This window comes from Phyllobates terribilis, unplaced genomic scaffold (genome assembly GCF_046119375.1).
Source record: "Phyllobates terribilis strain yellow unplaced genomic scaffold, ASM4611937v1 Scaffold_2__4_contigs__length_985480577, whole genome shotgun sequence".
Classification (NCBI taxonomy): domain Eukaryota; kingdom Metazoa; phylum Chordata; class Amphibia; order Anura; family Dendrobatidae; genus Phyllobates; species Phyllobates terribilis.
Genome location: NW_027362762.1, coordinates 3,493,607 through 3,510,270, shown reverse-complemented (window position 1 = coordinate 3,510,270; position 16,664 = coordinate 3,493,607). Strand labels below are relative to the sequence as shown.

The following is a 16,664-nucleotide window of genomic DNA, read 5'->3' as shown; positions in this document are numbered from 1 at the left end:
ACGAACTGAGCCCGCCAGCTCCAAACCTTTCCGTGTATGCCTCCAATGGCCTTCCCCTTAACCTAGTCGGGGTTAAGGATGTGGCAGTAAAGGTGGGAAGAGTGGAACTGAAGGACCAGGGACCAATTGTAGTAGAGACTAATCCTGATGATACAGACTTGTATATGGTACTTGGCACAAATATTGTTAGTAACTGTTTGGGAGAAGTGTTGTTCTTGCTCCAACAGATGGCTGACACCGCCAGACCAGGGCAGAGGAGGGTGCTCCAGAAAGAGATCCGAGCCCTTATGTACCAGCAACAGGTAAAGCTATCAGGTGGTGAAATTGGTAATGTATGGGTGACAGACCCGATAACTATTGTGATCCCCCCGATGAGTGAGATGCTGATTTGGTGTAGAGCAGCAATAGGTCTTAAAGGACGGAGCTACCAGGCGGTAGTGGAGCCCCTTAGCTCGGAGCATAGACCTACACTCTTGACTGCCAGAGGGGTAGTGGATGTACGCAATGGGAGGGTGCCCGTACGCCTCCTAAACTATGGGGAGGACGAGATTAGATTACCACGCTACGCCACTGTTGCTAAACTGTACACAGTAGATAACAACTCCATACACACGGCAGAGTCCTTAACCTCACCAGACGAAGTGGAGGATAATGACCCGGGAACCCAGGTGGAGGATTGGTGTCAACAGCTCCATGTTGGGACAGACACCACTCCTGCCCATCAGAAACAGGGTGTACACCGGGTGGTTCAGGAATACGAGCAGGTATTCAGCAAACACCCACTTGACTTTGGGAGGATTAAAGGGGTACAATACCATATACCCACAGGTGACCATCCACCCATCAAAGAACATTACAGGCCTATACCACCAGCACACTACCAGAAGGCGAAAGAGATGTTGCACGACATGAAGAAGGCAGGGGTAGTAAGGGATAGTTGTAGTCCCTGGGAAGCTCCCCTAGTTCTAGTCAGGAAAAAGGACGGAAGCATGAGAATGTGTGCAGATTACAGACAGGTAAATCGCATTACACATAAAGATGCATACCCTTTACCACGTATAGAGGAATCCCTGGCTGCCTTAAAGTCTGCAAATTACTTCTCCACCCTTTACCTCACTAGTGGGTACTGGCAAGTAGCTGTTGCTGAGGAGGATCGAGAGAAGACGGCCTTTACTACCCCGATGGGACTCTGCGAGTTCAACAGTATGCCGTTCGGACTCTGCAACGCCCCCAGAACGTTCCAGAGATTGATGGAGTGCTGCCTGGGACACCGCAACTTCGAGACTGTACTACTATACCTGGATGACGTGATAGTGTACTCCAGAACATATGAGGACCACTTGAAGCACCTGGCAGAGGTATTTGAGTCGCTGTCCTGGTATGGGATGAAGCTGAAGCCCTCAAAGTGCCACCTGCTCAAGCGAAGGGTACAGTACCTGGGGCACATCGTTAGTCCAGAGGGAGTAGCACCGGACGCGGAGAAGGTCACTGCCATCCAGAAATGGCTGGAGCCGAAGAGCCCCAAGGAGGGTCGTCAGTTCCTGGGACTAGTTGGGTATTACCGGAGGTTTGTGAAGGACTATACCAAGAAAGCGGCGCCTTTGCAAGATCTTCTGGTAGGACAGTTCGGGAGAGGCAGAAACCCCCCGTTCCAGTGGGGTAAGGAGCAAGCTGAATCCTTTGAGGTGATGAAGGGGATCCTAACCGGCAAAGAGATCCTAGCCTACCCTGACTACAGCCAACCGTTCCTGCTGTACACTGATGCCAGCAACGAGGGATTAGGAGCTGTGTTAAGTCAGAAGCAGAATGGCCAAGAAAAGGTGATCGCCTATGCAAGCAGGAAGCTCCGCCTGACCGAGAGGAACCTAGAGAACTATAGCAGCTTCAAGTTGGAGTTCCTGGCCCTGGTCTGGGCCATCACCGAGCGGTTCAAGCACTACCTAGCCTCCACTAAGTTCACTGCCTACACTGATAACAACCCCTTGACTCACCTGGAAACAGCCAAGCTAGGAGCCATGGAACAACGATGGATGGCTCGGCTGTCAAACTACCAGTTCACCATTAAATACCGGGCAGGCCGCAAGCATGCCAACGCCGATGCCCTGTCCAGAATGCCTCACCAGTCGGACACTGAAGAAGAAGTGGATGACCTGGAAGAGATTGAGCTACCTGCCTTCCACCGTAATGGAATGGTCCACGAGCAACGAGCCTGCAGGAGGCATCGCAGTAAGACGCTAAACCCTTTGCCTCACCACAGCTGGAAGGAGACCCAGGACAGCGACCCGGTTGTCAGCCGTATCAAAGAACTGATAACCCAGGAAGGTTCCTCCCTGGAGAAGGAAGCATCGCTACAAGCCAAGCAACTGTGGGGTGAGAGAAGCCGGCTGTTCATCTATAGGGAGAAGCTGTGCCGAAGGTACGTCAACCCGAGGACCCATGAGATGGTGTGGCAGATTGTAGTGCCCAGGACGGACATCCAGATGGTGTTGGAGGCCTACCACGATCAAGCGGGGCACTTTGGCTGGAAGAAGCTAGAAACCCTGCTGAAAGGTCGGTTTTACTGGGTTGGAATGCGGAGCTCCATAGAGAGATGTTACCGAGACTGTGGACACTGTAGCCTCAGAATAAAAGACTACAGCAGCCAGAAGGCACCCCTGCAACCCATCAAGACAACTCTACCCTTGGAGCTCGTGGCCCTGGACCATGTCAAGCTGTCACCCAGCAGGTCAGGATATTCCTATGCCCTGACCATGGTGGATCACTACTACCGGTTCCTGGTGGTCGCCCCCGTCAAGGATCTGACGGCAGAAACAGCGGCGAAGACGTTTCAGGCGTACTTCTGCAGGCCCCATGGATACCCAGAGCAGGTGCTGACAGATCAAGGCTCAGCCTTTGAAGCTGAATTGTTCAAGGAGTTCTGTCATCTGTACGTGTGTAAGAAGATCCGGACTACACCATACCACCCCCAAACCAACGGTCTCTGTGAAAAAATGAATAACATCGTCATCGACCTGGTGAAGACCTTACCACTGGAGGAGAGAAATCAGAGGCCAGACCTACTACCTGACCTGGTAGATCTGTACAACCACATACCTGTGAGTTCTACCAATTGTACTCCAGCATATCTCATGCGAGCAAGACCCGGAAAGTTGCCCATGGACCTGGAGCTTGGTGTAGTAGAACCCGAAGCAGATATGTCCACTGAGGACTGGGACACGACCAGATAGGAGCAGTACAGAAGAGTACAGGCCTGTGTCCAAGACAGTCTGAATAGGGTAAGAGACAAGCAGGAAGCCCACTACAATAAAAGTGCACCAGCAGAACCCTTCACACCAGGAGAAGTGGTGTTAAAGAGGAAAAGAAGAAACCTTAAACTTTATGACTAGTGTTGAGCCACCCCCGTAGTGTTCGGGTTCGGTTCGGTTCGTCGAACACCGGGATGTTCGAGGAACTGTTCGTCGAACTGTTCGTCGAACACCTTAGAACACCGTCGAACACCGTTAAAACCAATGGCAGGCAAACAAAAACACATAGAAACACATAGAAAACACCTTCAAAGGTGTCCAAAAGCTGACAAACTGCTCAGAAGACGCTTTCTTTAAAAAAGCCGGCCGGCAATTCAGCAGCGGCATACACCGGTACCCGACAATTTAGACAAGAAGGAATAGAGCCTCACACATAGATTAGATAGATAGAAACATGTCAGTCACATATATATGAAGTACAGTGACAGTGTTGCTTACTGTACTTGTCATTTAGTGTAAAGGATTTATTAAAAAATATAATAGTGTTTTCATGCACTGTCTCTTTAAAAAAGCCGGCCGGCAATTCAGCATCTGTACCCGACAATTTATAACAGACAGAATAGAGCTTCACACATAGATTAGATAGATAGAAACATGTCAGTCACATATATATGAAGTACAGTGATAGTGTTGGTTACTGTACTTGTCATTTAGTATTAAAATAAAGGATTTATTATTAAAAAAAATTGGCGTGGGGTTCCCCTTAATTTTAGTCTCTAGCGGAGGTTAAGCAGACAGCTGGGGCAGATGTTTGAAGCCTGGGAAGGGGGTAATACCCACGGAGCTTCCCAGGCTACTAATATCAGCCCCCAGCTGAATACATAGCCTTTACTAGCTATTAAAATGGGGGACCCCCCCAAAAAAATGACGTGGGGTCCCCCCTAATTTAATAGCTAGCAAAGGCTAGGCAGACAGCTGGGGGCTGATATTAATAGCCCAGGAAGGGAGCCATGAATATTGGCCCCCTCCCAGGCTAGAAACACCAGCCGTCAGCCGCCCCAGAAATGGCGCATTCATAGGATGCGCCAATTCTGGCACTTAGCCTCGCTCTTCCACGCTGCCCTGTAGTGGTGGCAGGGGGTAATAGGGCTGGGGTTGATGTCAGCTTATAATGCCAGCTGACATCAAGCCCAGGTTAGTAATGGAGAGGCGTCTATAAGACACCCCCATTACTAACCCCATAGTCAAAGTTAAAAGAAAACACAAACACCCAGAATAAAGTCCTTTAATTGAAATAAAGACACAATCCTTTATTGTTCTAAATTAAACCATACTTACCATCACGCCCATTCCAGCTGAAGCCAACGATCTCCTGAAATAAAAGAAAAATAATAAAGCAACATCATCCTTACCTTTCCATGGTTCCCATGACAGCTTCAGCTCTGCTACATCGAGATGACAGGCTGGACCGCAGCAGAACGCTGCCATCCAGCCTGTCATCCCGCAGACACTGAGAAGCGCAGGCATGCTTGCGCTCTGCAGTGTCTGGCTGTGACGGCATAAAGATGAGACGAGTTCATGTCCAATGAACTCGGCGCACCTCATGCACGTCACTGACAGCGTGGGAAAATTCTCACGCTGAAGCGCTGAGTGCAGGAGAATTCTCCCACGCTGTCAGTGACGTGCATAAGGTGAGCTCATGTCCAATGAACTCAGCTCACCTCCTGCACGTCACTGACAGCGTGGGAGAATTCTCCTGCACTCAGCGCTTCAGTGTGAGAATTCTCCCACGCTGAAGCGCTGAGTGCAGGAGAATTTTCCCACGCTGTCAGTGACGTGCATGAGGTGAGCCGAGTTCATTGGACATTAACTCGGCTCATCTGGATGCCCTCACAGAGAGACACTGTGGAGCGCAAGCATGCCTGCTCTTCTCAGTGTCTGCGGCATGACAGGCTGGATGGCAGCGTTCTGCTGCGGTCCAGCCTGTCATCTCGATGTAGCAGAGCTGAAGCTGTCATGGGAACCATGGAAAGGTAAGGATGATGTTGCTTTATTATTTTTCTTTTATTTCAGGAGATCGTTGGCTTCAGCTGGAATGGGCGTGACGGTAAGTATGGTTTAATTTAGAACAATAAAGAATTGTGTGTTTATTTCAATTAAAGGACTTTTTTCTGGGTGTTGTGTTTTTTTTAAATACTTTACTAGAAATTCATGGCGGTCATGTCTAATATTGGCGTGACCCCATGAATTTTGGGCTTAGGGCCAGCTGATAATGCCAAGCTGGCCCTAACCCCTTTATTACCCAGTGAGCCACCGCATCAGGGCCCTGGATGAGTTGGGTACAGCGCCAGAAGATGGCGCTTCTATGAACGCGCCATTTTCCGGGGTGGCTGCGGACTGCAATTTGCAGCGGGGATGGCCCAGAAAGCTTGGGCCTCCCTGCGCTGCGGATTCCAGCCCCCAGCTGCCTAGTTGTACCTGGCTGGACACAAAAACAGGGCGAAGCCCCACGTCAATTTTCTTTAAATTATTTCATGAAATAATTAAGAAAAAAAGGCCTTCCCTATATTGTTGTGTCTGGCCAGGTACAAATAGGCAGCTGGTGGTTGGGGGCAGCCCGTTCCTGCCTGCTGCACCTGACTAGACACAAATATAGTGCGAAGCCCCACGTCAATTTTTTTTAAATTATTTCATGAATTTCATGAAATAATTAAAAAAAAAATACGTGGGGCTTCGCCCTATTTTTGTGTCCAGCCAGGTACAACTAGGCAGCTGGGGGCTGGAATCCGCAGCGCAGGGAGGCCCAAGCTTTCTGGGCCCCCCCCGCTGCAAATTGCAGTCCGCAGCCACCCCGGAAAATGGCGCGTTCATAGAAGCGCCATCTTCTGGCGCTGTACCCAACTCATCCAGGGCCCTGATGCGGTGGCTCACTGGGTAATAAAGGGGTTAGGGCCAGCTTGGCATTATCAGCTGGCCCTAAGCCCAAAATTCATGGGGTCACGCCAGTATTAGACATGACCGCCATGAATTTCTAGTAAAGTATTTAAAAAAAACACAACACCCAGAATAAAGTCCTTTAATTGAAATAAACACACAATTCTTTATTGTTCTAAATTAAACCATACTTACCGTCACGCCCATTCCAGCTGAAGCCAACGATCTCCTGCAATAAAAGTAAAATAATAAACCAACCTCATCCTTACCTTTCCATGGTTCCCACGACAGCTTCAGCTCTGCTACATCGAGATGACAGGCTGGACCACAGCAGAACGCTGCCATCCAGCCTGTCATCCCGCAGACACTGAGAAGCGCAGGCATGCTTGCGCTCCACATTGTCTCTCTGTGACGGCATAAAGATGAGCCGAGGTCATGTCCAATGAACTCAGCTCACCTCATGCACCTCACTGACAGCGTGGGAAAATTCTCACGCTGAAGTGCTGAATGCAGGAGAATTCTCCCACGCTGTAAGTGACGTGCATGAGGTGAGCTGAGTTCATTGGACATGACCTCGGCTCATCTTTATGCCGTCACAGAGAGACAATGTGGAGCGCAAGCATGCCTGCGCTTCTCAGTGTCTGCGGGATGACAGGCTGGATGGCAGCGTTCTGCTGCGGTCCAGCCTGTCATCTCGATGTAGCAGAGCTGAAGCTGTCCTGGGAACCATGGAAAGGTAAGGATGATGTTGCTTTATTATTTTATTTTTATTACAGGAGATCGTTGGCTTCAGCTGGAATGGGCGTGATGGTAAGTATGGTTTAATTTAGAACAATAAAGAATTGTGTCTTTATTTCAATTAAAGGACTTTATTCTGGGTGTTTGTGTTTTTTTTAACTTTGACTATGGGGTTAGTAATGGGGGTGTCTTATAGACGCCTCTCCATTACTAACCTGGGCTTGATGTCAGCTGGCATTATAAGCTGACATCAACCCCAGCCCTATTACCCCCTGCCACCGCTACAGGGCAGCGTGGAAGAGCGAGGCTAAGTGCCAGAATTGGCGCATCCTATGAATGCGCCATTTCTGGGGCGGCTGACGGCTGGTGTTTCTAGCCTGGGAGGGGGCCAATATTCATGGCTCCCTTCCAGGGCTATTAATATCAGCCCCCAGCTGTTTGCCTAGCCTTTGCTAGCTATTAAATTAGGGGGGACCCCACGTCATTTTTTTGGGGGGGTCCCCCATTTTAATAGCTAGTAAAGGCTATGTATTCAGCTGGGGGCTGATATTAGTAGCCTGGGAAGCTCCGTGGGTATTACCCCCTTCCCAAGCTTCAAACATCTGCCCCAGCTGTCTGCTTAACCTCCGCTAGAGACTAAAATTAAGGGGAACCCCACGCCAATTTTTTTAATAATAAATCCTTTATTTTAATACTAAATGACAAGTACAGTAACCAACACTATCACTGTACTTCATATATATGTGACTGACATGTTTCTATCTATCTAATCTATGTGTGAAGCTCTATTCTGTCTGTTATAAATTGTCGGGTACAGATGCTGAATTGCCGGCCGGCTTTCTTAAAGAGACGGTGCATGAAAACACTATTATTTTTTTTGATAAATCCTTTACGCTAAATGACAAGTACAGTAAGCCACACTTTCACTGTACTTCGTATATATGTGGCTGACATGTTTATATCTATCTAATCTATGTGTGAAGCTCTATTCTTTCGGTTCTAAATTGTCGGGTACCGGTGTATGCCGCTGCTGAATTGCCGGCTTTTCATGTTTCACTGTTGGCACTGTTCCCATCGATTTGGGCAATCACTGTAATGCCACAACCTCCATGGCTGTGGCATTACAGTGAGTGGCAGACAATCCCTGCATGATTGGTGCTCTAAATAGCGCCAGACATGCAGGACACGCTTTTGGTGCACGAACAGTTATCGAACATAACCTCGAACAGCCGAATTTTTTGCAAATCGTTCGGGTTCGTCGAACAACTCGAACACCGCCCAAAACAGCTCGAATTTGAGATTGGCGAACAGTTCTAGTCGAACACCGCTCATCTCTATTTATGACCAGTGAGAGAGAGAACCCTACACTGTGTTAAAGTCAAGATTCGATAGCAGGAAGACCTGTCTGATTACCCAGGACGGAGGAAGAACGACTGCAATGGTATCAAGAGAACACCTGAAGTTGTGTCCATGTCTGCTAAAGCCTCAGGGAGAAGTGCCTCTAATCATACCGGAGGAGCCTAAAGAAGTAATACACACTGAATTAGGAGATTTCCCAGCAGACTGGCCCCAAATAGGAGGAGCGGTGATAATACCTGTGATCCCCTTCTTCCAACAGCCAGAAGACCCTACACAGCATGTAGAACCTGTGAGTGCCCCAGAAGAGCCTGCTCAAGAAGAATCCCCGGAAGAAGGATCACCGGCTGGAGCGGAGCAAAAAGGCCCAGTCAATTTACACTTGCCAGTCCCATGGAAAGGTTAAGGCAGTTTTACAACCTACCCACACATAGAACTGACAGGGTAGCAAACACAGATACCATTCACACTCCCATACTACGTAGATCCACACATAGCACCAAAGGCCAGGCCCCTGTTAGGTTTAGCGAATAAGCAGAAATACCTACAGTATAAATAGTTGCCCCTGTGGTATGTCATAATTGTGAAATTTTCATGTATTGTTGTGTTTTGCCTTACAATGGACAATTTACGTGATATGGACACTTTAATACTGTATTTAGTTACCCGTAAGGGTATATATAAAAAGACTGTGTGGCTGAGGACTGTGAGCAGCCCAAAAACTGTTCATGTACATAATTGCACTCCCTGGAGTGCCTTGTCATTGACCACTGAACAAAAACCCGTTTGGCGTGGCGGAAGATGTGGTCCATCACCTGGATCACCTATGCCCTGCAGCCACGCCCAGGGCCTACGTGGAGGGTTTGCGGACGGGTCCCTCATGCTACCATGTACTTTTGGTGAAAAGGACACCAGGTTACGGGACTTGCTGTAACCATATTGTTATTATTGTAATTGTTAATGTTATTGTTTAACCTGTTTTTGAAAAATGCTTCAGTCCAGGAGTACTGTGTTTTACTAGGGGGGAATGTGGCGCCCTGCTGCGCATGGTGCCACAGAACCCAGTAGGGTGCATAGATGGATTTCTCCACAAGAGGCCCTCACTACATGCAAACACCTCCACCTTCCACCTCATACCAGCAGAGGGAGCCCTGATAGGAATATATAAAGGGAAGGTGGAGCCAGGCAGTTAAGTTCCAGTTAAGTTCCAGAGCGTGCTCTGAGTAGAGCAGCACGCAGGCTGCTGTGTGAGGCAAGCTAGGCCTCCAGTAGTACTGAAGCCTAGTGAGGGCCCCGAGCGTGGCCGACGGCGAGGAGAAAAGGAGAGTGGAACTAAGGGGGCAGAGGAGCATACCAGGCTCACCCCAGTATATATACCGGACACCGGGTCCGAGCCTACAGGAACCGTTTACGCCCAGTAGGGATAACCGGAATCCCAGGAGGACTACAAGTCCCTGGCAAACCTGAAGCTAGACACATACAGGACCAGGTACCACGAAGGCCCCGACGTCCAGGGAAAAAGCAAGACACATAAGCTAGGCACAGTTGCAGGCTGGCCAGGAGCTTACACAGAGGCAGACACGGATCAGGAGGCCTTATACCCGCTCCCTGGGGAGAAGTCCAAAAGTGCACCCTTCACCTGGAGTACCCTGGACCGTATCTAACAGCTGTACCAGTAAAGGTAACAAAGCAAAACCCCCTGTCTCTGTCCGTTACTCCTGCTGCTCCATCTACCTGCACCACAACGCCCAGCGCACCCACCATCTCTCTATCTAAACTGCCCTGAGGCCCGCTCCACCTGTGGGGAGCTGTACCATCTTGAGCTGCCTTGACACCTGCCTCAGAGGACTGCTGCAGCGCTGGTGACCTTCACCAGACACCACAGGTGGCGTCACGAATTCTTAGAACTTTTATTAGTAATTGCTACCCCTTTTGTGCACTGTCCGCCCTGGGCCAGCCACCGTGATATATACTGCCCCAGACAGTAAGGCCCCCGGGGGCGAGACATATGCTTATACTACGAGCATCTTCATAGGTATCTTTAAGTGGTGTATGGGGTTTCCCGGTAGAAGATAACCTCGGGAGCATATGCAGTTGAAGATAGGAGAATCTTTGAGGCAAGAAGAAAGCGAGCTGTGCACAAGAAGCAAGCGGTATCTACTGTCCTGACTAAATCTACTCACTTATGTCACATATGTGGGCAAACCTTCAGGGCCCCGATTGGCCTTATCAGTCACCTCCGAACACACAGCCACTGATCCTCCTCTAAACTGTGGGCAGCATGGTGGCTCAGTGGTTTGCAGCACTGGGGCTCAGTGGTTTGCAGCACTGGGGTCCTGGGTTTAAATCCCATCAAGTACAACATCTGCAAGGAAGTTGTATATTCTCCCCTTGTTTGCTTGGGTTTCTTCCCACATTCCAAAGTCAGACTGATAAGGAATCTAGATTGTGAGCCCCAGTGCCCATCATGTCTGTAAAGCGCTGTGGAATTAATGGCGCTATATAAGTGAATAAAATAAACAATAAATAAATAAACACTGAAGTCATGCTCATCTTCGACAATGAAGGATGAACAGCAGTTATCTTTAAAGTTATCCACTAGTCAATGGTTGGGGGTGGGTGAGGGTCAAAACTGGAATAAATATTTCTCTGACTTACAGTTGACAACGCCTCTGCTTCTAGATGTGTTTTTACACTTTCTTCTCCATCCGGCCCAGACCACAAAGACAACTTATTCTAATGACTGTAGCATTTACTTTACAGATAGGTTTTCTTCTTCAGACATTATCAATCTTTATAGCAAAATGAGAAAATTCAGACCCAAGAGCAGAAGATAGTTCTACCTTCAAAGATACAAGTAAATCAGATGGAAGACTCCAACAAAGTATAAGCCTGATTTCCTTAAAGCATTATGAAGGATGGTGAGATAAATCCTGTTAATTCTAAAACTGTGGCACAACTCTCATCTGAACACATTTTGGTGATCCTACTAGATGTGCAAGTTAAAGCCTCCTTCTGGCCAAAGCCTACTGTCCCCACCTCATGTACATTTTGCCTATAGTCGCCTGACAGATGAGTACTGGGTCAATTTTTTTTTTTTTATGAGACACAGTAACCCCTTTAAAACACTACTAATATATTATTGATTGACTCTTTCTAAATTCAAATTAGAGACATAAAAATACTATACCAGCATCTCCACAAATGGAAAAAAAAGAGTGTGTGCAACCACCAGTCAACAAGTTGTGGCTTATTGATCTAGTGTGGCTCCCTCTTTGGCCGGCTTCTTGCTATCGAAGTGAACGAGACTGAGTTTTACAGCTCAATCTTATTCATTACAGCTGAGCTTCACAACCCATAGACAGGTATGGAATTGGTTTTGGAAGAAAGAAACCATGTTTTTTTTTTTTTTATCCCGTGCATTATCATGCATTTAGTTGAGTTCTTGATGCTAGACAGACCCCAAGGTACTGAGACTTACCTAAATTTACATCAACAATGTGATGCAAATTGAGCACAAAAAAAATATTTTTTTTGGACCACTTGACTAAAAATATACATACAGTATGACTAGAATATTCATTTGAACCCATCAGCATTTAATGGAAATTGTAAAATGGTCATGACAATTGTAATTATAAAGTAAACTTTGCATGGTTAATAGATAAGGCCGCCAATCAGTCAATGAAGGAGTAAAATGCTCGTTCATAGGTTGAATTGATTTTTAACTTTGTTTAAAAATCAATTTGTTTTCATAGCACATCATTCTGTGCAAACAGGACATGTGCTGCCGGGAACAATGATATACAATGAGCACAGAATGATCGTATGCTGTTGGCTTCTTTAAATTGGCCAGGAAGCACGTAATTAAAGTCAAATATGTGCAATACTCCCCAAGTGGTGCCACTGACTATTAAGGAACAGGAGAGGCTTATGTCAAGAAATTAAAGAAGATAGAAGATAGGAAAGAGAAGAAAAGGCAGAGAAGCCATCTGGAAGATCAGCGGTGGCACCAGACGTATGTTGAGGGCAAAGGAGAGGTGAGCATAAGAGCTTTTATTATTAACCCCTTTGTGGTAGATTTGAATTGCACTAAAGTTACTCGATTTGAATTCGAATTTCCGGCTAAGATCAAACAAACCTGCAGAATCTGAATTTCCGGAGATTCACTGATTCCTATTAAGGGACCCCAGTTCTGACATTTAAAGCAAAAGTTTGTTTCCCCCAAAACAGCCCATTGTAGTGAATCTACTTGTATTTATTCTAATGTGTCATTGAAAGGATTTTCAGAGATTTTGACTCTTTATTTTCTGGATCTTCTGTAAGATCTTAATCTTCAGCGCTTCTGTTCTTATCCCATAAATGATAGGATTCGCTGTAATTGGAGTCATCAACCCAATGACTGAGATCAAGACATGGGCAGCTAGAGTGATTGAGCCACTGTTTATCCGATAGCGCAATAATATAAAGAAACTCGCGATCATAAAAGTGGAAAATGCCACGAGGTGGGTAACAAGTGTCCGGATGGCTTTTTGACAAGCTTCTTTAGAAATCCTGAGACAGATTATGAATGTTCTTATGTAGCAGTAGATGATGATCAGTAGACAGCTGATGTCTATCAGAAAAGCCTCCACTGTTCCGAAGATATTATTGACCAAAGCATCGCCACAAGCAAGCTTAATAAGGGACACGTTTTCACAAAACACATTATTGAGATTTGCTCCACAGAGAGGCAAATATGCTGTCATTATAACAGGTATGAAGACCACAATGAAAGCTGAAGACCAATTTATGGTTATAAGTGTTAGGGCCTTGCCATTTGTCATCAGGGTTGGGTATCTCAGTGGTTGACCAATGGCCAGATATCGGTCATAGGCCATAATGGTGAAAGTAAATACTTCGACAGCAGCAAAACTATGAAGGAAGAAAGACTGGAGAAGGCAAGCAGAAAATGTGTTGGTCCTAGAACCAGAAAGCACATCAGTGATAAGCTTGGGGAGAAAAGTTGTGCTCCCAAACATCCCATTAAAGATCAGATTACATATGAAGATGTACATTGGTTCATGGAGAGTTTCTTCAGTCCAGACAATGAACACAATTATAAAACATATGAACATGGTGATGAGGTACACAAAGATGGCAATTATGGAGTATAGGTATCTGAAGTTTTCCATCTCAACTACGCCAAGAAGAATAAAACTGGTGGTGATTCGTGACATATTTTCCATACTTTCTTTGTAGCTTCTTCTTCTTCGTCTCAACAAACCTCCTACATTTCACTAATGTGAATTTTCTTGATGTAAAGGGATTACACAGATAAACTACAGAAAATAAAAACTGTAATACAACATCTGGCTACAGGTAAGTGCTCTATATAAACTTAGAGCCATCTGGATAGATATATCTTCTGACGCAGATCCTCAGAGACACCAGTGCAATGTTCACAAAGTCCCAATTAGTAAGGCACAAGATTTACTAATTGGCTCAACGTCTTTACCACAAAGAAACTTAAAAACAATCGAATAAAAATGTACTTTTTTTTAAGTGTATTACAAAGTGTTTTGTTGTAAATGCACAATATTAATCCAATTTTCAAAGAAGACAAACATACAAACTACCATATCATCTGTACTGCAGTTCTTCCTGTGGTGTCATCATCATTAGAAAATTGTTGGTCTTGACGAACTGTGGCCTATATGTTTTGTGCCACTTTCTAAGTTGTTTTTCTTTTTTTAAGACTTTTTTTAATTTATGGGGAAAATTCCCCGATCAGGATCCTTTCTTTCAGTCTGTCACTGTTAATTAATTTTTTTCTTGTAATTTATGGGTATTTTGTTGATGTAAATCCTCTTCATATGTACAAAACCTTTGAATTAATGATGGTTTAAATGAAATTAATTGAAAATGAGACATTTTTATCAAATTTTCTATTAAATTGCTATTAATTGCCCTAATCGATACGAACAGAGCTCAAATGACATGGGGACAACATGGGGAAGACCCCTGAAAGCATTTCTGACTCTCAGGTCACTTCTGTCAACAATGTATTATGTCACTTTTACGGACTCACAATAAAACATACAAAAACGAAACCAAAATGGATTTTCCTGTGAAATATGTTAAGGAACATCCTTTCCAGGGTAATGACTTGTATATAAAGCAAAATAAATAACCAAAAGAAAAAAATGCTCCTCCACACCTTGGGCTATGTTCACACGTAGCATTTTTGATGCGTTTTTTCACTTTTGCATTGCATTCAACCGTGACAAATGCATTCACCAGGAAATGTCATTTTAGCATTTTAAAACCTTATCTGGCCATGTAGTGTGTGAGATATCATCAGACACATCATGTTTCATTTATGAAGGAGGGACTCTGAAAGTCACAAATCCTTTTTTTTTTTTATGGGGCCATCAGGCGACCTTTACTATTCTTAAAGGGCCAGCAGTCGGCCCTCACTATTCTTTGAGAGCCATCAGCCAGCTATGTTTTATTGTTCCCATTACTAAAGAGTGAGTCTCCTATACTGTTATTGCATATGCAGTGAGTGGCGGGCTGCCCAAAATTTGGACGCACCCCAATACCACTTTGAAAATTTAAATGCACCCCAATACCCCTTTTGAAGAGACTTAGAGCAGGGCCTCCTGAAAACAATGTTCCCATTATTGGAAGTAGGTCTCCCATTGTGTTTGCCTATGCAGTGAATGCATGGGTTGCCAAAAATTTGGAGGCACTCCAATGCCCCTTGGAAGAGACGTGGAGGTCAGAGGGCCTCCTGAAAACAATGTTTCCATTATTAGGAAGTAGCTCTCCCATTGTGTTTGCCTATGCAGTGAATGCAATGGTTGCCAAAAATTTGGAGGCACTTCAATGCCCCTTGAAATAGAAGTGGAGGTCAGAGGGCCTCCTTAAAACAATGTTCCCATTAGAAAGGAGCGGGTCTCCAATACTTGTAATGCCCATGCACTAAGTGTATGGTCTGACAAACATTTACCCCTGGTGGGTATACATGAACATACTGTATAAAAAAATATTTTACGGGCATCATAAACACCCTTTAAAAAATTATGTGGGTGTTGCATCACGGACCACGGTCACCCTGGTGATATGGTGGTGGAGGATGAGGAGAAGAAGGACAAGAGCAAATAGAAAAAATCAGGAAGCATATGCCCATGTGTGGGTGTGAAGAGGTGCATGGGAATACACCTCCCAAAAAAGACACTGGATTTGAGTTTATGTTACGCTGCTATCATTCGGTGGTGTTGAGAGGTCTGGCCCAATCCAGCCCTTGTTCATTTTTATAAGAGTCAGCCTGTCAGCATTGTCAGTTGACAGGCGAGTGCGCTTATCAGTTATAATTCCACCAGCGGCACTAAAAACCCGCTCTGATAAAACGCTGGCGGCAGGGCAGGGCAGGACCTCCAAGGCAGCGAGAGCCAGTTCATTCCACGTATCCAGCTTGGATACCCAATAATTATAAGGCACAGAGGAATCATGGAGGATGTTGGTACGCTTGGCAAGGTGCTCCCTCAGCATCTTCCCAAACTTTGCACTCCTTGTGAGAGTACCCCGCGTCTCAGGGCTTGTGCGATGGGAGGGTCTGAGAAAATTCTCCTAGAACTTTGAGTGTTCCCCTGCCTCTGCTGGATTGAAGTTGTGTCTCTCTTGCCTGTACTCCTTGGTTGTCCAACGAAGTGTGCCCACTGCCGCCAGCGTTTTCAGATGGGAATTTTTTTAATAGTTCTGCAACAAGGGCCTTCTGGTACAGTCCCATTTTTGTAGACCTGTCCGCCTCAGGAATAAGACATATAAAGTTCTCCTTGTAACATTGCGTCTAGAAGTGTCACCAACCAGTAATGACTGTCACCCAAAATTTTGAGAACGCGAGGGTCATGGGAAAGTCAGCATCACATAAACTCAGCCATGCATGCCAGACTACTAACAGGCAAGACTTCCGTGTCCTCACCAAGAGGATGACTGACCATGCTCTCCTCCTCCTCCTCTCTGTCCTCTGGCCATCCACGCTGAACAGATGTTATGACAGCTATGCAGGCAGTACCATTTATAGCGCATGAAGCTAGCTCCTGTTCTTCCTCCTCCTCTTCCTCATTCTCACCCAATCCACGTTGGGATGAGATGAGGCTGGGCTGTGTGTAATCACCCTGTATGGTTCCTTTCTCCATCTCATCGTGCTCCGCCTGCAATGCATCCTCTTTGATTATGAGCAGAGAGCATTTCAGAAGACAGAGAAGCGGAATGGTGATGCTAATTATGGCGTCATCGCCGCTCACCATCTTGGTGGAGTCTTCAAAGTTTTGGAGGATGGTACATATGTCTGACATCCATGTCCACTCCTGAGGTCTTATGTGTAGAGTCTGAACTGAATACCGA

At 46.0% G+C, this 16,664-nt stretch overlaps 1 protein-coding gene across 1 annotated transcript; it reads right to left on the bottom strand.

The window, feature by feature from the left end:
* Positions 1 to 12,559: 12,559 nt before the first annotated feature.
* LOC141242741 (olfactory receptor 10G9-like) lies at positions 12,560 to 13,501 on the bottom strand. Its single transcript, XM_073668861.1, has one exon. The coding sequence runs from the start codon at positions 13,499 to 13,501 to the stop codon at positions 12,560 to 12,562; it is 942 nt and encodes a 313-aa protein (XP_073524962.1).
* Positions 13,502 to 16,664: the final 3,163 nt, after the last annotated feature.